We start from the raw sequence: 21,476 nt of genomic DNA, 5'->3' as shown, positions 1-21,476 counted from the left end.
AAATCCAGCCTGGTAAATATGCAGGTTGAGGGTCAATCTCTAAAACGTACATGTAACCTGGGACATAAATTACACTGCTATTTGTCTCTGACAGAAGAAAATTAGGAAATATTATGAGATAATAGAATGTAGGTATGATATGTTATGAATTCATATATTTTTGACAACTTTTGTATCCAAAAAAATTCTCAGACGGTTGAGAGAGTTGCATACAAATTGCATACAAAAGTGTACAATGCATGTCCACCTCCTTTTTATGCAATTTCATGTCGTGGTGCACAAAACACAGTTTTTCTACTAAGTAATTAAATACCATTATCATACTATTCTACTTTCATTATTACCTCACAGAAACTACTAAGAAAACATTCTCCGTAAACGCAAATAGGAAACAGAAAACGAAACGTAAAAGTGAAAACCGGACTAGGCTTTGTTTACATACAGGGGGCGATGGTATGTAAGGTCATGGATCAGAATTTAGTACTCGGAAATGATTTTGCAAATAAGTACATTTAATGAAAATAACATCTAAGGAGAGTATATTTTCTTTTGTTCCTAGTTCCGTGCACAACATGCACTAGCTAGTACATTTACATCGTGTACACGGGACTGGTACATTTGAGGCATTCGATATGTCGTCCACAGAGACTCTTCCCTTTCCCGGAATAATGGTTAAGAAACGTTTTTGCTATTTTTAGGACGTAAAGTGGTCAGTTACAAAGTTTACATGATCACCACCCTTTGAGTGGTTGATTAGGTCCATCATGTCTGCATGGTCTGATGCAGACAAAACGGTAAAAGATCTGAAGCAAGCACTAACAGACATACAGACAACAGAGGAGGCACTCATAGGGTATCTTAACGATATCTTAAAAGGTAAAAATATTTTATGCTTATTAACAAATAATAATAAATTAAAAAATGAAATATTTTGTGTTGTTAGATATGGAAATCATTTCACTCATTAGACAAAATTTATTTTCACTCGTGCTTCGCAATCATAAAAATGCCATGTTGTAAATTTTGAATTCACTGGGTGGCATTAAATACTTTGTATTTACTGCCACCCAGTAAATTCAAAATTACAACAAGACAAAAATATTTTTCAAAACCCTGACCCACTTGTGCAACAAATTCTACATCCAACTACAAAATATTGAACATCCTGTCACATGTATATATTGTTTATTCACCAATCAAGGGTCCTCAAGGGCATTTACAGTTATATCAGTATGGTCAAATTATGAGTACATTATTGGAGGGTTGTCCTGTAAATTCATGGACACGTTGTCTAGAGTGAAAAATAATCAACAGTCAACACTGCTTTCTATTTATTTATTACTACTCTTTAGTAAATTTTTTCAAATATACAGAGCAAATTTCAGAGTTATATGCTCAAATATACAAAATATGGGATTTTATGTCATGTGTTGTATTGCAAAACTTGTATTAGTAAGTTATGGAAAGTACTCTCACTTTCACTGAACTAAATAGGCATTCTTTTTTTCGACGGTCTGCATTAAAAGCGTATTTCTTTATTGCTAATAGCTGATTCTCTGAACGTTTTGATCAACCGGGGGGGCTCGATCAAAAGGCTCCCGTTTAAAAAAAAATGCCCATTCCACTGTATTCTAATGCTTTGGCGATATTTTCATATTTTATAATATTCTGTTATCATTTAAAATCTCGAGAGGCGTCATTACTGAAAAAAAAACTGCTCTCCGGTGCGCCGTAACGTCATCAAACGTCGTCGTTTTGCGTTTACCACTTCCCAATTTCAAAGTCTCGGAAAACTGCCAAAAATTAAGCAAATTCTTTGAAATTTTACAAATGACACGACATAGGCCTAGTAGATAATGAATTAAAAATCTGATAATTTTTACCCCAACCGTATCTATTTAATATTTATATTCCGAAATAATACCCGAATATTCCCAGATAAAACCCAGACGTTCTGGTCTTGCGCCGTAGGACCGTTGTGATACCCTGTGCACAGTCAAGTATAATGAAATTCTTATTTTTGCTTATGATTTATTTAAACGGAGACCGACTATTGGATATGTGCGAGATTAACAACTTCAACTTAGTGATTACGGGAACAATATTTCCTCATAAGCCAAGACACAAGATCTCCTGGATCTCACCTGATGAAAAGACCGAAAACCAAATTGATCATGTGCATGCTTATATCAAAGCAACACAGAACATTCATCTCAGATACAAGGGCGATGAGAGGAGCTGATGCAAGCAGTGATCATGAACTGATATGGAGTAAGATCAGAAGAAAATTGAAGAAACAAAAGCAAAATGCAGATCGAAAGAAATATGATGTCATAAAACTACAACAGCTAGAGAAAGGAGGGCATTCACGCTGCAGCTCAAAAATAGATTCCAAGTGCTAGAAGAATGGGAAAGTGTTGAAGACATCTGGGAAAGTATGATAAAAGGTTACAACGAGACAGCAGACAGCATACTTGGAGTAAATGAAAAGGGACAAAAATCTTGGATAAGTAGATACTCTTGGAAGGTGGTAGAAGAAAGGAAGCAGCTAAAACTCCAACTTACAAACAGCAAATCAGAAAGGTTAAAAAGAAGCTTAAGAAAGAAATATTCAATTAAAGCCAGAGAGGTAAAACGAAGCATAAGGAATGACAGGAGAAAGTGGATAGAAGACATGATGACAGAAGCAATAAGAGCAGCAAGTAATGGACACATGAACACAGTGTATGAGATAACTAGAGTATTAAATAATGAGAAGAAAGGCATGACAACAGCAATAAAGGACAAAGAGGGCAAGATCCTGAGCAGCGCTAACCAAGATGAAAGAAAAAAAGGTGGAAAGAGCACTTTCAAGAAATATTAAACCGCCCACAACCTGAACACCCATTAGAAGCTGAAAACAAAGGACAACTAGCAGAAGAAATAGATACAAGCCCCATACGGAAAGGAAAAAATCATCAAGGCTATAACGAAACTTAAGCGGATTCCTATTTTTGTTGGTTATAGATTTCAGAATGAGAACTACAGAAATGGAACCAACAGAAATAAGGTGGAATTTCACAACAAAACTTGAAAATCTAGACTTCGCAGATGATCTTGCTCTACTTTCCTAAAAATTTCGGGACATCCAACAAAAGACACAAAAACTCACCGAAACTGCTAGTCATGCTGGACTCAGAATAAACATTGAGAAAACCAAAGTGATGAGACTCAACTGTGGCGTGATAGAGCCAGTCAACACATTATGTGTATATAATATGTTTTTTAATTATTATTGTCGAGTACTAGTAATTTCCATTTTAAAATTACAGAGAAAAATAAAAACTTATGTGGAAAAGGGTTGGTGATACGGATTGCGCCGTGGTTTAACAGATAAGAATCCTACCATGTTAAAACCATGAATGTAAAAAGACTTTTAATTGACAAACATTACCAAGACAAATTCATTGCTAACAGCTTTGTCTCAGTTCCCCAAACTGTGAATGTGCATGTGTAGAACTTCACATGATGTAAACCTAGCATAATCTGGTCTCCTTTCTAACATTAATCCATCTAGTGCGGTGTAAGGTATAACACATTGGTGCGTGTAGTGCAAGCCCCTGTTTACAGTCTATACAGATCCAGGTCTAGTGCACAATAAGTAAGAAATTTATATATTTAATTAATGGACAAAAAATACAAATACTTGGCAACCTGGCGAGGATAATTTGAAATTAACATACACAGTACATCCATGTCTAAACATACTAACGTTTGGTTACATCCAGATTACGCTAGACAATGGGCTAAATATACGCTAGACGATGGGCTGAATATGAAAAGGATCTTGAGACTTTGTCTGAAAATGTAAATGTATCAGATGGATTGGATACATAAACATGTAACATCGTAATATATAGTGTTTGGTAGAGTAGTTATATTGCTTATTGTTATTTTTTCTGTATTTCTTTTGTTTTTATGACTCCATATAACTTTTTTCTTTGTCCTGAGGAAGGGACAGGGCGTCTCGAAAATTTGACAGTTTTTAGCCGGGCTTTGGTATTAGCCGGGCTTTGCTGAAAGCAAAGTCCTGGCTGTAGGCATCGTGATCGACTGCCTTACCATAAATAGCACATGTTCAGAAAAGTAAACAAAAAGCCTAACAGCGTCAAAGCAGACGCTTCCGATAAACAAAATAGTCACATTGAAAGACGATACTTAAACAAATATTTTTTACATCTCAATCTACGGAATTGTTTATTGATCAATATTTTTGTTTGAGAATTAAATTGAAAGAGGAATTAGATATTTAGTTTATTATTACCGTGATATAACAATTTGTGCACATACGCTACTGAATGCATATTGTAAGCGAACTATTTTCAATAAGCGCGGGCTTTTCGACAGGTTGCCTATATTTCATATCGTTTTCGTCGATGTTATGTGAGTGGTTATATTCTCTGTTTTGTCTTTCAGCAAATAAATACCTGTAGATAAGTAAATTGGAGTTTAAAGAATTAAAGTGCGTTATGCCTGAATTAGGTCGCATGACAATTGTACATGGTGTATCTGGTGTATCTAGTCGGCGATAAAAGTAGTGTTTGTTTGAAACTTTAAGAATATCTCTAAAAATATGTGCATTTCTTTAACTATGAATTACATAAATTATTAAACCAATATGAATTTAATTTTTTTTAACATTAAATTCTAATTCAAATCTATCTAAAGAAAAATCAGCAAACCATATGGTTCAACATTCTTTTAAAAAAAAGTTTGGCAATTGACAGGCAAACATTTTTTGTAAAAAAATTAATTGTTTTCTTAAAAGTTAAAATTAGTTACCTTAAATGTTTAAATTAGTGACATTAAATAAAACAAATGACTTATATATTCCCCTCACTAGCCATATGTTATTGGTAGAATTTAAAAAAAATGTATGACAATTTGTTCGTTTACTGATATTATAGTATAATTAGTCTGACCTATATTTATTTACGTCCGTGATGCATGTATAAACAGTAAGCCCACTGACAATGTCGTGATATCTGTAATTGTTTTTTTTTTTTAAGATCAGTATAGCGTTAAGGTGTCTTGAATGGCAAGAAATTTAATGTAATAATGAATTTTAAAAACATCGGTGGTCATTTATCAGATGTAATTTGGTACGATACCGTGTTAATTCCTGCTGATATTTTCAGGGTTGATCTTGTGAAAACGGCTTAACATGAGACAATTTATTAAAATTTTCCTTTCAAAATAATTGCAAAAAGATGATGATTTTATTATTATATTAACGGCATAAAATAACAGCGAACACCGACTACTTGCAGCAAACAAGTGCGCCGCCATTACGAATTCGTAAAACAAAGAGACAGTTACGGATACTCGTAATTTTCTGAAAAAAAATGTGTAGGAGGTCAGTCGGGTATAACCGGAAACAAACAAATTTTTTTTAGCCTAATGATGTATGTATGTAAATATTCATGAAGATTAATCTTACAGTTGTAATACTGGTAATGCTGAAATGTTTTCAATATATATATTACTACTCAAATAAAAAAGTTAAGATTTGAATGCGTTTAAAGAAAAGGGTTTGAAAATACGGTATTACTTCGATAACCCTGAATGCAATTAAAATAACTTTCTCCTTTCTAATAAATAATTTCGAACAAAAATCCTTATGATGGTAAAGATCTTGTGTTTGTTTGTTTGTATGTTGTTTAACGTCCCTCTCGAGAATTTTTTCACTCATATGGAGACACTACCACTTGACGGTGGAGAGCTCCCTTTTGTCCTATACTCGGCACTTACGGCCATTGAGCAGTGAGGGATCTTTTTCGTGCAAGCACCTATTGCGACACGGGCCCTCGGTTTATACGGTCTCAACGGAAGGACCGGTCTCCACGTCCCACAGTGGGATTCGAACCCGAGACGTAAGGATTAACTCCTTACTTCGCGACTCTAGAGCAGACGCTCTTACCACTGCGCCACGCGGGCGACTAAGATCTTGTGTAAAGGTGATGTAAATGAAGTTCAAAACTATTTCTTTTCTTTCATAATATGAAATAAACAATGCGATTCCATCTGGTTAATATTTTAATTTAATAGTATTGATTTAAATGACTGGGATAAAGATTTATATCCTGTGAAGCATGGAATATAAATAAATAAAAATGTAAACTTTAAGATAGAAATTTCATGTGAATATGTTTATGTATAATATATAAATTATTTATACCCATTTAACAATCAATTTAGCGTCGAAAATTTTTATGCTTACAAATTCAGATCAAATTTTTAGTGAAAAGTCAATGGTATATTTTGAATGTGAAAATTTTGTTCGAGACTTCTCACCTTAATTGGATTCATCTCGCATGTGCTCCCAAAGCGCTTTACAGTATATTGAGCGTGCGCGCGCATTCCAAAAAAAAAAAATGGTCTTAAAACATATGCAAGCTCTCAAGGGTGCTGGGAAATAAAAATCGTTTATGTTAATATATAATTAAAAGAAAACAACATATAAAAAATAATGTTCATTAGTCTTTATCTAAGTACAACACATTATAATTTTTCATAAAAAGTTGGTTAGTCTTTGCTTCAAAACTTCCTGTTCAGAATGAAGAGCCATCTATGTACGAGCCATAAAGACCTGAATACATCATGATTTTCTCAGACAATGACCATTATGGCCGAACCTGGAACTAGAACTAGACTCATATTCATGTCATAAAGATTAGATAATTATAATTTTCGTGCAGCTGGTTTCCTAGAGGACCAAAAATAAAGAATATTTCTTTTCTGATTAATACAGGCATGTAGTATCATTATCAGAAAAAGGAGAATTGTCCAAACCCAAAAAATCCTATTCCGTTGGAGAAGGAGTAGGGGTGGGCTACAACTTACTTTCACATTTCGAATTTCATTAATTCATTACCAAATTACCGTACTTTTAATATGCTACAAAAAAATGATGGGTACAATCTAATTAAAATTAGACTATCCATTTTGCTTTTAGTAAATCTGTTCGTCGCTCGTGATAAATACCTGGTTTATATTACGAAGAGTGAGTTGAAAGTTCCAATTTAAATTTGATTGCGAAGAGTCAATCAACCTTTCAATGTACATTGTCCATTGTAAAAGTTTATGTTTGAAAAATGGTGACACCCCTAGCACCTCCGATACTATATATGTGCCTGTATGAATCAGCAAAACCACTCAAAGTGCACTGTGAGCTTAATGTTTAGAAAGGTATAAATGTATTTTCATTAAAAATATCACCAAGTCCTATCCTGGGGTCTTAACGTTGGGTTCTGGACCGTAAATTTTAATTATTGGTAGACGGGTTATTGTTAATTATAATCATACAAACTCGACCTGTTAAATATCAATGGTCAGAAAGAAAGATTTTAAAATATGTACTAATTCAGGATTAGACAATACACTCGAACATATTAAAGCCCGGCTTTCAGTACTTTCAGTACTTTGATTAATTGTTCGTGTCGTTGGTCATTTTTTTGTGCTTCATATAAAATTCAATCCTTGACCTTGTATCTATAAAATAGATCCGACACATAGGATATACAGTTGTTTAATCCAATACAGAATATTTTTTTCTTAGATGTTAAACAAAAGAATCATTGAGGGCCCCTGAAAAAGATGTTAAGTTTAAAACATTTATCATAGATTTAGATGGGATTAAATATATTTGTTGACTTTAATCTTTGATTACAGAACCTGATGGAGTGTCGCAGCTGATGGATGGGAAGATTGGAAGACTATTTGAGCTGGCCAAAGTTTACAAGAAAGCTTTTGACAGGTGTGCAATGGCTTTTAAATTTTTTGGATTAAAGTTTTTCAGATGTTAGTTTTATCATACCGTTGTTTTCTTGACTTCCATGGGCAACTGCTGAGTCAATTCAACCTCGAACAAAATAACGACATACAAAATGGTCTGAATTTTGTTCAAAAGACTCTTTATCTTAGTATCCATGAACATATATACATGTATTAGAATGAATTAAAAGTTAATGCAGTCATTAGTATAATTTTCTATTGAAAGAATTATATGTGAGGTCAGACTGTGTAAATTAATTAAAATTTAATTTTCATTACGTATTGGCTCTCAAGAGGGATTGGATTCTCAACAGGGTTCTAAGATTTTACTTATAAATAAACATACATACATTTCTGCTTGCTATTTAGGCATAAACTCTTTTAAGTTCTTCAAATTAATCTTGCGTATGCTTTTAATTTTAAACTATACCTTATGATTAACAAGAATTTTGAGAATAATTAAGGCAGAAGTTGAAAGACATATGCATGAAATATGAAGATAACGAACGGTATTCAATTTTGAAAGTTCAATGACACGTTACAAATTTGGAGCAGATTTGTTGTCAAGATTTGCACAATACATGCGACTTTATTTCAGAGTCTTTACTGCTTTTATGATAAGTAATTCTGGAGATTCAGAAAATAAGAATGAAACAAAAGCTACTTTTACTTTGATTTTTTTAATTAAAATTTAATTGACAGGTTGAATGTTACATCCAAGAGTGATCTTCTAGGCCACATCAAGGCGTGCTACAGGTTGGTTTTACAATTAAGAATTGAGTTCTAGCATCAGTCATCAGTTATGTTATAAGATTAAATTTACTGCCTTGTTAATTTTTATTTTAATATGTAGTTAAAGTATATCATTGAGGGATTTAGCATGTTTCCTCAAGGCCGGGACTATTTTTCAAGTCAAAGCTTGGGGAAATAGTCTTGGTCAAGGGAAACTGGACTCTTGCTAAATCCCTCAATGATATACTTTTTCAAAATTATTTTTATGCACCGATGCAATTTTCGAAGCAGGGATTAGCTCACTTTGCTTATGCATGACAAATTGGTGATTAGTCATTCACAGCAATTTCTAGGGAATTCTCATATATGTAACATCTAATTTAACATAGGAAAGAATCAGTAAAGACATAATACTAATCTAGGGACTTTGAGTGAAGTGACTTACACAGATTGAAATGCCCCATGAATTAGTTTATTGTAATTTTATAGAATGCCATTGGCAATTGTTTGTGTTGCTGTTTTAATTGTGGCATACACGTGTATATCTGTAAAAGTTAAATGAACCATTTGTCATCAACCTATGTTTAAGTAAGGAAACTGTGATGTTTAATAAATGTTAATATAACATAGACATTCATTTTACATTTATATGTGTATTATAATTTAATACTACTGTAACTTATAATTAAATTATATTATAAATGCACCTACTTTAATTACATGTATTAACCTTTTTTGTGATATGTGTAATTTTGATTGTTTGTTTAACATCCCTTTGAGAATTTTTCACTCATATTGAGACGCCACCGCTTACCGTGGCAGGGCTGCAAATTCAGACCTATACTTGGCACATACGGCTTTTGTGCTGTGAGGATCTTTTCGTGCCAGCACCTACAGGACCTCGGTTTATACGGTCTCATCCGAAGGATGTGTCACTCAGTGGATTCGAACCCACGTTGTAAGGATCAACTCCTTACTCCGCGACTGTAGAGCAAACACTCTAACCACTGCACCACGCTAGGGAAGTAACTAGTCGAGAATATTTATTGTGCATTCACTGGTATGTTTAACATAATGTTTAATATGGTAGAATAAAAAAACAGCCAAATTCATTAATTAATAATGTACATTTTGGACATATATTTCTGTCTTATTGTTGGATAAAATTTCTGGTATTTTTTTCTGCGAGCTGAAAACATGGAAAGATTCATTTCAAATCTCAAGCTCACCTTTACACCAATTAGTAGTACAATGCATTGACTTAACATGCATTCTCTGTAAGCACCAAAAAATTTACTATAGGGCTTGGAAACGACATCTCTCCGATTTTGATGAAATTTGCACCATAGGTGCATCTTGGCACAAAACTAGGAAATATGGTGTTAGAAGTTTCACACGTGCACCCGGTTGCCATGGAGACGGGTCAATTGAATTTGGCCATTTTTGGCCCTTTTTGACCAAATAAAAACATGAAAATTGAGGAAATGTAAATGCATTTTTGTCTTTATGTAGTAAACTCAAACACAAATCATTGTATCATAAGAAAACATCAACTTTTAAGGTATACAGGGCATATAATCGGTTATTCCAGAATTATTCCCACTCTAAGAAAAAGGTCCTGTAAAATGACATTGTTTCTGAAAATGTGAAAAATGGGAAATTTGGTATTTTTTGAGAACTTTAAAGTTAAATAAAAAAAATTGTCTACGGAAATTTTTCAAATCTTATGTGTGTTTTATACTTCAGAATTAGGAGTGTCACCTCATGAAAAAATTGGAGTGGGATCTCAATTCTATTTTTAGTAACATGTATCTATAAATAGACATATTTCAGAAAAATCTAAAAAATCAAATTTGGGCAGAGTTTAAGATGCCATTGGTAGGTATTTAAGAAATATACTGTAAAAGTCAATATGTTAATGACAGAAACTGGACACCAATAACTACTATGCATATTATTTGAAGGGAGTTCCGTTTTCTATTTATAGCTTCAAATGCCTTAAAATAGACATGTCTCATAATATGTGTAAAAATGACTATTTTCTATCATTTAGAAGCTCCACTAAAACATAAGTGATAAACATACTGCTATCACCAATATTTCATCAATTAGAACATGGGATAATACAATAACTCACACATTATTGAGGATAGGCTCTCATTTCTATAAATAGTACAAATGTCTAAAATTAGACACATGGGAAATTAACGACGAAATGTAGATTTTTGCACTAGTTCTCACATTAGAGATGAACAATTTGCATACTAACTGTCATAAACTGTAACTGACATAATGTGACTGACAAGTACAGGAAAGCATTAACTGAAATGCAGAATAATAAGCGGAGGTTTCCATTTCTATTTATAGTAACAATTGTTTAAAAATAGACATTCTGCAAATTATCAAGAAAATGTAGAATTTTGCACTATTTTCTCACATTAGGGATGGACAATTTGCAGACAAACTGCTATTAATTGTTAATAACATAAGGGGAACAACAAGTACAAGAAAGCATTAACTGAAATGCAGAATAATAAGCGGAGGTTTCCATTTCTATTTATAGTAACAAACGTTTTATAATTATGGAAGAAATGTAGAATTTTGCACTGTTTCTTACATTAGGGATGGACAATTTGCAGACTAACTGCTATTTACTGTTATTGACATCAGGTGACCGACAAGTACAAGAGAGCATTAACTGAAATGCAGAATAATCAATGGAGGTTTCAATTTCTATTTATAGCAACACATGTCTAAAAATAGACATATTGCAAAAAATCAAGAGAATATAGATTTTCGTACACTAGGAATGGAAATTTTGCCGATTAACTATTATTAACTGTTATTGACAAAAGGTGAATGACAAGAACAGGAAAGCATTTACTGAAATGCAGAATAATCAGCGGAGGTTTCGATTTCTATTTATAGCAACATACGTGTATGTCTAAAAATAGACATAGTGCAAATAATCAAGGAAATATATATAGATTTTTGCCCTATTTCTAACATAAGGGATGCTCAATTTGCAGACTAACTATTATTAATTTAATGTGACTGACAAGAACAAGAGAGCATTAGCTAAAATGCAAAATAATCTGCGGAGATTATTTCCATTTCTATTTATAACACCAAATACTTAAAAATACATATGTCTCAGCATATGAGAAAAAATGAAAATTTCCCCCAATTACAACCTTCACAAAAATATTTAAAATAACATTGCTCTCCAAAATATGCCATCTTCAAGTGCATGTGGTCATACAACACTTCACACATTAATGAGCATGGGCTCACCATTTTTTACTACAGTAACAATAAACTAAAAATATATGTAATGTATATATAGGAACTCCCATGGTTTGTGCTTGAATATGATTTTTATCCAACCAGTTGTGTGGTTTTTTTACTCCCGAGCCTTAGCGAGGGGATAAAAAACTCACAACGAGTTGGATAGAATTCATATCCAACCACAAATCATGGGAGATTCTTTTTATCCTATGTTTTATACATCACAATCAATGTTTTACACTGTTTTTATATAGGAATCTACTTCATTTTACTTCTCCACTCTCACGCTTAAACGCATTGTGACGTCATTACTGTGGGATATCAAAAAAAAAATCCAATGAGTGATATCCACGGGATAAAGGGGTAAACATGTGTAAGATCACCTATTTTTCGTGGGGTTATTTTTTCGTGGTTTGAAGAAAAAATGAGTTGGTGAAGGGGATTTTCTTTGTGAATGAAGAAAAGCTTGGTTGATATATATCTGAATTTTACATTTCGTGGAGGACATATATTTGTGGGTCTCTCTATGCCATAAAACACCCACAAAATTTAATGATTTTACAGTATCTCACACTGGGTGAAATAAGCAGTTTCCCGTCATGGGAAACTATATGGAAACCACATGGAAACCTCATGTTTACATCATGTTTCCTAGTGGTTTCCGCAGCGGATGCCAGGTTATTCCGTCAAGTTTCCGTACCACGGAAACTACTACGCTCCGATTCCATAAGGTATCCCGAACCACGGAAACCTCAGGAAACCTGAAGTTTCCTGAGCCTCCATGTAGTTTCCCGTAATTGGAAACCTGAAGATTCCACTGGTTTCCATAATTAGGAAACTATGTGGAATCGGAGCGTAGTGGTTTCCATGGAATGGAAACTTGATGGAATCCTCAGATTTCCCATGAACGGAAACTAGAGGAAACCTCGTGATTCCTCAAGTTTCCATGACTCAGGAAACTATATGGAATTGGAGCGTAGCGGTTTCCATGTGATGGAAACTTGGTGGAATTATCTGGTGTCTCATAAAAGGAAATTACAGGGAAACTTCAAGATTCCCTTATTTTTCTGAGACGGGAAGCAATGTGTAATTGTGGTGTAATAGTTTCCATACCATGGAAACTACAGGGTAGGTTGAGCATTTCAATTTCGAAAAATGTTTGACAAGCAACTGGAAGCTCAAGGATCCCTGTATTTTCCATGGTTAATCTTTCTTGTCTAGAATGTGAAAAGAGAACAGCAGGTTTAAATCAAAATATATATTATTAATTTCCTTGGTAAACTGTATTTTCTTTTCAAAATCTATCAAGAAAATGTATAAAAAGGAAAAAGCATTATCAAATCATATGTTTAATAATTCATTTGATGTGCAAAAACATTATTTGAAAATGATATCAAAATAAATAAAATCATATATCTTGGTACACAATGAAAAAGTCTTTCACATCTAAGTCCATTCATAAAAACTTCTTTAAATACTCTTTACTTCTTTCAACATCAGCTTCCTTTGTATTTTCTTCACATCATCTGCGATCTGCAATATATTTTCATATAAAATTATTATTTGATGTAAGAATTGTATGCTTGAATATTATTTAGAAATCTTACAAGATCACTCAATGTCCTTTAATGTACCAATATCAGTGATTATAATTAGTTTCAGTCTTTTAATTTAATGACATGAAATCCGAATAATGAACATTACATAGTAAGATTTTAAGCCAGATTAATATTAAAGCAGGTAAGATTGAGAATATGACCATCTCGTACATGTAGAACACTGCTTTTAGTTGAGTGAATTGGAGAGAAATGTGCTCTTTTTTTTTCTTATTGACATTTGACATAGAAATTTTGTTAAAGATCACTAAAAACCCTTCATCCCATGGCACACAAGCAAGATCATACCAAGGGAGAAAAATTATGCTCTGAACAAGGACTTTAAATAAAGATATGTAGTGTGTTTTGATACTGACCTTTGACCTTGATAATTGGTCCAAGGTCACTTTCTACCCTCCACCCACAGGCACTCTATGAGTTACATTTGAGTGAGATTGGGCTAAGAGGAGAAAAAATATACTCAGGACAAGTGATATCAGATGGACAGACAGATTATCTCATGGCATCTGCAGAACAAAACCCTAAAAAAAACAATGCACATACATGTTAAGCTACATCCATGCAAGTCAATATGAATTCATCATATGTTGCATTGCATACACATGTTTTAATCATGTTTAATACCTTATGAATAATTTCATATTGCATGTACACTCAGTTTACATACAAATAATCTAAATTTCATCAAAAACGACCAACATATCAGCCATTCAAGATTTAGCTAATCAAGATTCAGTACAAGTTCTATATGCTATATCATATGTACAGACACATACTAGTATTATTTACCTGCATTCTAAATCTTGTTTTATGTCATTGAAATTTAAGGCGATAGCCATTACCAATAACCAGTTTTTACCCCCAATTTACATACATGAATGTTGTAATGTTTGTTCAAAACTTCTCATTTATAAATATTATCTTACAGTATATTTAGTTAACATATACCTACAGTTAAAGCTTCAAAGTGTTTCATTGAATATTTTAGAAATTACAGTCATCAAAATACTGACCAGCCAGAAATCAGTAAATTTTTATTTTTCATTTTTTGTCTTGTTTTATTTAACATATTTCAATGTTAGAAAGTTTTAGTAAGTTATAATATTTACTACTTTAGAATAGCCATACAGTTGAACTTTGGCATCTTGAATACCATAGATATGTCGAAGTAATTTGGAAGTATTCTTTAAATATTTTACTCCTGATATCTCGAATCCTCAAATACATGTATCACAAAATAATTTTAGTTGAACTTTGAACCTTGAGAAAAGGACTCTTAAACAAATATTCATTATTCTTAAAATAAAGTCTACAGGTTACAAAATTATAAGTTGCTCAACAATGATCATATCAATAATATCTAAGAGTTGATCATTTCCCCTTGGGGTGAAGGGGGGGGGGAGGGGGCTTCCTCTGTACAATTTAAAATATCCTTACTTTGTGTCAACCTTGGTTAAAATTAGTGGTTCTTGAGAAGAAGTTGAAAATGTGAAAAGCTCACTGATGGATTGACAGTTTGATGGACAAAAGACAAAACAAAAGGTATCAGAAAAGTTCACTCGAGTTTTTAGCTCGGGTGAACTAAAATCCTCACTGCATGGTGTATATTGTGCTAGACATCATCCAGACAGAAAATTTTATTGAGAAGTGAAAAAGACTCCAAGCCATACAATTTCATAAGGCCAAACAAAAAAATATGTTTGTTTACTGTTACATGCTGAAATAAAATAGGGTTGGTAGGTAGATTAAGATGCATGTAAAAGTTAAACTGACGAATGAGTGACTTATGAATTTTTACAACAAAAAAAAATTTGGGTTGGCTATTAGATATTGGGTTGGGGGGGGGGGGGGGGGGGGAGTAACCGTAAACAAACATTTTTTTTTTATTATGCCTAACCTGTTGTAGTTTGCAGCTGGTAGTTCAACATTCCAATTAAAATTGGAATCAAGATCTTTTCTTTTAATGCAATTGTCATACATGCCTATTTATGATTGAATTTATTACCACTTACCACATGATCACATCTTGATTCATCATACATCTTTAGTTACTGGTTCTCCTTTAATGTCAATTTTCTTCTCTCTGAAAGAATATATTATGTACAGTTACTACACTGTATTGCATTCTGATTTCACTTATAAGACCAACAATAAACAAGAGTCCTAGGGGCCACATTGCTCACCTGAGCACTTTGGGTAGGAAAAAGCATAAATCAGTTCTGTATTTAAAAGTTTAAATATAAAAGTGGTTCAGGGGGGGGGGGGGGGGGGGTTATGAATTCTATACTTTCGAAGGATGCTTTTGAATTAATATGATACATATTAGCATTGCTGTTCTTAAGAAGTAAATTTTTATTGATATATTCCTTTTCTTCCTTTTTACAGTAAAACTCGGTTATAACAAAGTCACTGGGACCTGTGAAATTACTTCGCTATATCCTTAATTTGTTATATCCATATAAGGAATTAGTAAAATTTATTTAGCTGGGGATCCAAGAAAACTTTGCTATATCCATGAATTCACAATATCCGTGTTCGTACTAAATGAGTTTTACTGTATAACTATGATCCCCTGTTATGGCCCCTTTATTCTCCTGGGGAGGGAGGGGGGAGTGTCATGATTTGAATAAATTGAATCTACATTACTTCAGGATGCTTTTATATTATTATGACCAATTTTGACTATATTGGTCTTGAGAAGAATTTTAAAGATCTTTCCTATGTATCAGTATTGTTAGTAAAATGTTGATCGCCGATTGTGGCCCCATCCTACCCATGGGGGTCATGATTTGAACAAACTTGCATCTACACTACCTGAAGATGCTTCCATATAAATATGACAAATCATGGCTTTGCTGTTCTTGAATAGAAGAAATTTCTAAAATTTTTCCATCCTTCATTGGAGCCCCGTCCTACCCCGGGGGTCTTGATTTGAACAAACCTGAATTTACACTAGCTGAGGATGTTTCAACATAAGTTTCATCTTTCCTGATACAGTGGTTCTAGTGAAGAGGATTTTCTCCTATGTATTCCTACGTAAAACTTGATCATCTATTGTGGCCCCACCCTACACCCGGGGGTCATGATTTAAACAAATTTGAATCTACACTTCCTGAGGATGCTTCCAAATAAGTTTAATTTTTCCTGGCCCAGTGGTTCCAGAAAAGAAGATTTTAAATGATGCCATTAATTTTTCATTTATTTGTAATTATCTCCCCTTAGAAGAAGATATGGTCCTTCATTTAAATACAGTTGAATCCCCTTTACCCAAGGATACTTTGTACCAAGTTTGATTGAAATTGGCCCTGTGGTTCTTGAGAAGAAGATTCAAATGTGAAAAGTTTAAGACAATGACAGCGACAGACAAATTTTGATCAGAAAAGCCCTTTTGAGCCATTGGCTCAGGTAAGCTATGATTGATTTGTTTGATGTACTCCAAAAGATCCATCAAAATCACCCCTACTCAATCATTTTTTTAAGTATTTTAATTTTACTTCATTTTTTTTTTTTTTTTTGTTTCAGGGAAATAAAGTTTGTTTCATTATAAAGTTGAGGTTTATAATTTCTCCAAGACACTTGTTTTAACGAGAGCAATAAATATTAAACCTGTCTAGCTGTCCAGTGTGTAATGAAACATCAATAAATTTCTTATTCTGTGTTTTTGTATGACAAAAAATCAATTTGTTAGATACTGCCAAAAAAAAAAAATCTACCTACCTACTTACCTATTTTACAAAATTTGGGTCGAAGTACACAGGGTTGTCCCTAAGAATTGAAATAGAAGGGGACATTTAAAACATAGAAGGGGAACTGGGGTTCCTCCCTTACTGGGGAGTTTAGGAGGAATATCGAAATAACCGGGGGATTATTTACATCATTATAGTTGGGGAAATTTCTGTCTTAGAGACAACCCTGAGTACATCTGATCAAACAAAAGTATTTTTAATAATGGCCAAAACTTCAACAACTACCAGGGAGGAATAAAATAAACGAACAAAAATTTATCGTTATCATACAACATATATCAAACAAAAATTTCAAACAAATGAGGATTCACTTATTTTTACCATTAGACTTCTATGATGTTGTGACCACCATCAATAACTGATGATTGTTACTCAGATGATTCATTTGCATTACTTGAAATACTATCAAACATGATCGATATTTGTACATCTTGTAGGCTTATTATTTTTAACATTTTCAGTAAATCTCTCAGCAGGTCACACATGAGAAATTTTCTCTTTTGAACAGTAATCTATTTCAATTTACAATCTATCACTAGATTGTTAAACAGTTGTTATATTATTATAGACAGTACTTACAAACCAATACATTTTCCCTATACATATCATCATTATGCATATGAATAAGGGTTGTGTTATGACTTTGTAAGATGTATATGTACTCTAGTTACAGACAATCTATTTTAATTGTTCTAATGATTCTTCATAATTTCTAATTTTATCTGCCAAATAAAGGCGGCTTACAATAGTCAGAACTCTCTCTTTTAACTGTTTAAATTTCCATCGACGATGATGTCCTTCGTGAATAATCTGATAAGTTGAGATTGCGGACACTTTTTGTTTAAATATTGATGACTTAATCGTAATTTAGTAGGAGAAATAATTCATTTTTACCTTGTCGTTACATCATAAAAAGTTCCAGAAGTCCAAAAGTACAACTAGTTCAGTAGTTGCATTCCGAGAACACATGTATTCAAACCGGATATATGTTTGTCCGTATTAACAAAGAAACCATATTCGGTACAAACATTATTATCCGATTTAACAACGAAAAAAAAAATCATACACTTTTCATTTATTTATAGAGAGAGAGAGAGAGAACTTTTATAGTAAGCATTCATTTTCATTAAAAAAAATCTACAAAGGCGAAACGTTAACATACAACATACAGCATGGAAAAAGACAAATGTGGTGCCATAAGGCCTATAACTATACAAAGTCTACTATCTATACATCTATGATTGAACGTAAAACACTAAATATTGTATAATTCAAGTTTCTCTTTCCGTTTTTTCAATGAGTAAACTAACATATTTAAAACTTTGATATCAAACTTTTCAAAATGGCGTCAAAACGAATGTGGTCTTCGATGGGAAAGATTTGTTCTGCCCAATATTAGTATTATTTACCGTAAAAAGTATATAAAAATATACGTACACTAATCCTTGGTTGTTGATCATTGCATTTTTCATAGTTTTAAAGACACTGGGTGGCGAAAACATCGTTAACTTTTCACATTTGCACCTTACACCCGAGTCCATCTCCGTCTTGCTGAACTCCAAAAATGGCGCCTTGTGAAAATTGACCAATGAAATTAAAGCCTCTGCAGAGCGATGCATTATGGGAAACGGAACCTGTTTACGTTAATTATGTTAGAGGGTAATAAAAGTTTTTATATATAATATAATTTCCCTATTACGGTGATTATGAGTTCATATCCTTAGTGAAGTTCTTCACTAATCATAGAAAGCGGGTGTTCCTCAATAAATTTGCTGATAATTAGTATACTACAGAAAACAAAGAGGTTTTCTGAGGGTGCCCAGAGACATTTTATGTTTCTGGTGTGACCCCTCAAATTATTTGACTGGGGGGGGGGGGGGGGGGGGCTTGGTACGTAGTGCCCATCCGAACAGAAAATGTCCGGTCACCCCCCCCCCCCCCCCCACTACTTTTTCATTAAATTATTCATTATTCTGATTAATGTATAATGTCACAACGAAAGATGTTAAACCTTTATACATGTATACATGTTTTAAAATTTGAAGCGTCAGAAAATGAATATTAGTTGAGGACCGTAGAAAATGGGGGGGGGGGGGGGCATAGTGGACATGCCATACGTCCCTAAACATATTTTTTGCAGTATAGAAAACAAAGCTTATTTCCTGTTGCGCCCCTCAAAATAGACGTTTGATGACTCTCTATCAGCTGTTTATTATTTTGTGACAAGAATGTTGTCCTTTGAAATCTGCCGTAAATTTCGATCTGCATTTGGCATGCAAATGAACTACATGACATGTATACAGAACAGTATTTTATTTTTGGTGATGACGGAAAAGTTCGGTGTCAAAAATTGCTAGTTAGTAGAAGGAATCAGGGTATGTTAGACTATTATACACTTGTGAAAATCAAGACAAATAATTTAATTACCAGCAAGGACAGTTCAAGAATAATAATGATTTGATGATTTTTTTTCTCTTGTTCGGCTTTAGATACTATTTTGAACCCCCTCCTTTTTTGGTTTCGATTTTAGCCTGATATCAATAATAATCAGTGGACGAAATTGCTAGACTTTTTTTCTATTTGCTATATTTTACTTCAAACATCTTTGCCTTTAGTTAAGATAATTCTCACCGTTATAATGTATCAGAATTTTTCACATTAGGTTTGAAAATTGATTTATAAAAAAAAAGAGAGTAAACACAAGGTGAAAAAACGAACCAATATCTAAGCAAAGGTAGGGAAAACAGTATTTTAATTTGGAAAACACCGGCCCGTAGAATGCGGGAGGGGGGGGGGACAGGGGGTAAAAGTAAATGGTTAGGTTATGCTCTTCTTTTATTATTTTTTTTTTGGCTTGTCAGATTTTTATGGAAGCCCCCCCCCCCCCACACACACTTTTGAAACTGTTGCTACTGACCTGAAACACATAATTAAAATAAGCTCAGAATTTTTGTAGGTAACCTACAATCATGTCCATTGCGCTCAGAATTTTAGTCTTGACTGGTAACAATTTGTCAATATTTGATCATCTGATTTGTTGGAAAATAATGCCCGGTGTATACTCGTTGATGTGCAGGGCTGTATAATATATACGTGGCTTTAGCCGTTCAGCCAGTACCGCCCTGTATCTTTCATATATAACTTTTTTCTGGTAATTTCTGGTAAGGTTTGCTAGTTAAGAACTCTCTGGTAAAGTTTGTGCCCCATACTGAAATTATACAGGCCTGTGGTTTGAGTAGACAGTTTTAAGCGCAGTTTTGTTTTTTTTTTTTTAAATAAGTAATGGTACATGTAGAGGTATAAAAATCAAGAAATGGACGGCATGCATAAAGAAATGTTTGTACATGTAGAAGTATTGACAATCACCACATCAGTACATTATACCTAAATATCGAAAGAAACTATTTTCTCTCCATTTTTTGAAGGAGGGGAGGGGGCTTAAATTTGAAAGGGGTAACCTTCCGTTTAACATAATACACGATTTAAAAATATTAAGTTTTCGCTAAGCATCTACGTGTAAAACAATAATTTTTTTTCTTCAATGAATTGCCTTAGCATGCAGTTCTTCAGAAGACGTTGTTCTTAAGGAAAAGAAAATCATGTTATATAAATATCATAGACTTTTCTTTATTTAGAGCCAGCATTAATTGGTCTTTGTGTACAAAATGGCTAAATTAAATATACGTGCATGTATGCATTTAAGACCAACATTATTGTAATTCCCTGCGAAAATGAAGACATTCACTATATCAGGGTCTGTGTACAGATATATATATAAATAAGTTATTTAGTTAACACTCATTAATTTTGTATATGAATATTATTCTGCTGTGTTATCTTATCAATGTCTTTGTAGAGGACTACATACGAATTTCACACAAAACATTAGTAATTTAGTTCTTATGTTGTATAATAGATCCACCTGCATCCTTTCTCATAAACAATTTGCGAATTAAGCAGGCAACAAAGTTGATAATTAACAATTCTTTCTACGTTTTCAATATTCAAAGTTTACATTGATGTCAAACAAGGACGAATCGTTATTTACCGATTAAGAAATTTTATTTCATTTATCTATGCACTTACAAATTTGTTTGAAAAAGAATTATGATTTAACACATAACGAGAATTTAGATTTATTCTAGACCGATAGAAAAGTATATATAATTTTTAAACGGTTAGGAAATTCTGTTTTTTAATCAGTAATGAAAAAATAAAATACAATTCTTTTTTTTCCTTCTCTCATTGAACATCTTAAAATTAATGTAGCTGATTTTATCAA

General features: G+C 33.1%; 1 protein-coding gene across 1 annotated transcript in view; it reads left to right on the top strand.

The window, feature by feature from the left end:
- The first annotated feature begins 703 nt into the window (after positions 1 to 703).
- The window catches only part of LOC133183250 (uncharacterized), a 32,451-nt gene continuing 11,678 nt past the window's right edge, over positions 704 to 21,476 (top strand). Inside the window, exons 1-3 of the mRNA XM_061318208.1 lie at positions 704 to 876; positions 7,711 to 7,795; positions 8,515 to 8,568. Coding sequence (XP_061174192.1) covers positions 765 to 876; positions 7,711 to 7,795; positions 8,515 to 8,568 — 251 coding nt within the window. The 5' untranslated portion in view covers positions 704 to 764. The remainder of the gene's footprint in view (positions 877 to 7,710; positions 7,796 to 8,514; positions 8,569 to 21,476) is intronic.

This window comes from Saccostrea echinata, unplaced genomic scaffold (assembly GCF_033153115.1).
Source record: "Saccostrea echinata isolate AGI-Se365-2 ecotype Australia unplaced genomic scaffold, CSIRO_AGI_Sech_v1 ptg000009l, whole genome shotgun sequence".
NCBI classification, from domain to species: domain Eukaryota; kingdom Metazoa; phylum Mollusca; class Bivalvia; order Ostreida; family Ostreidae; genus Saccostrea; species Saccostrea echinata.
The sequence above is the reverse complement of the archived record's forward strand: the minus strand, read 5'-3'. Positions and strand labels throughout refer to the sequence as shown.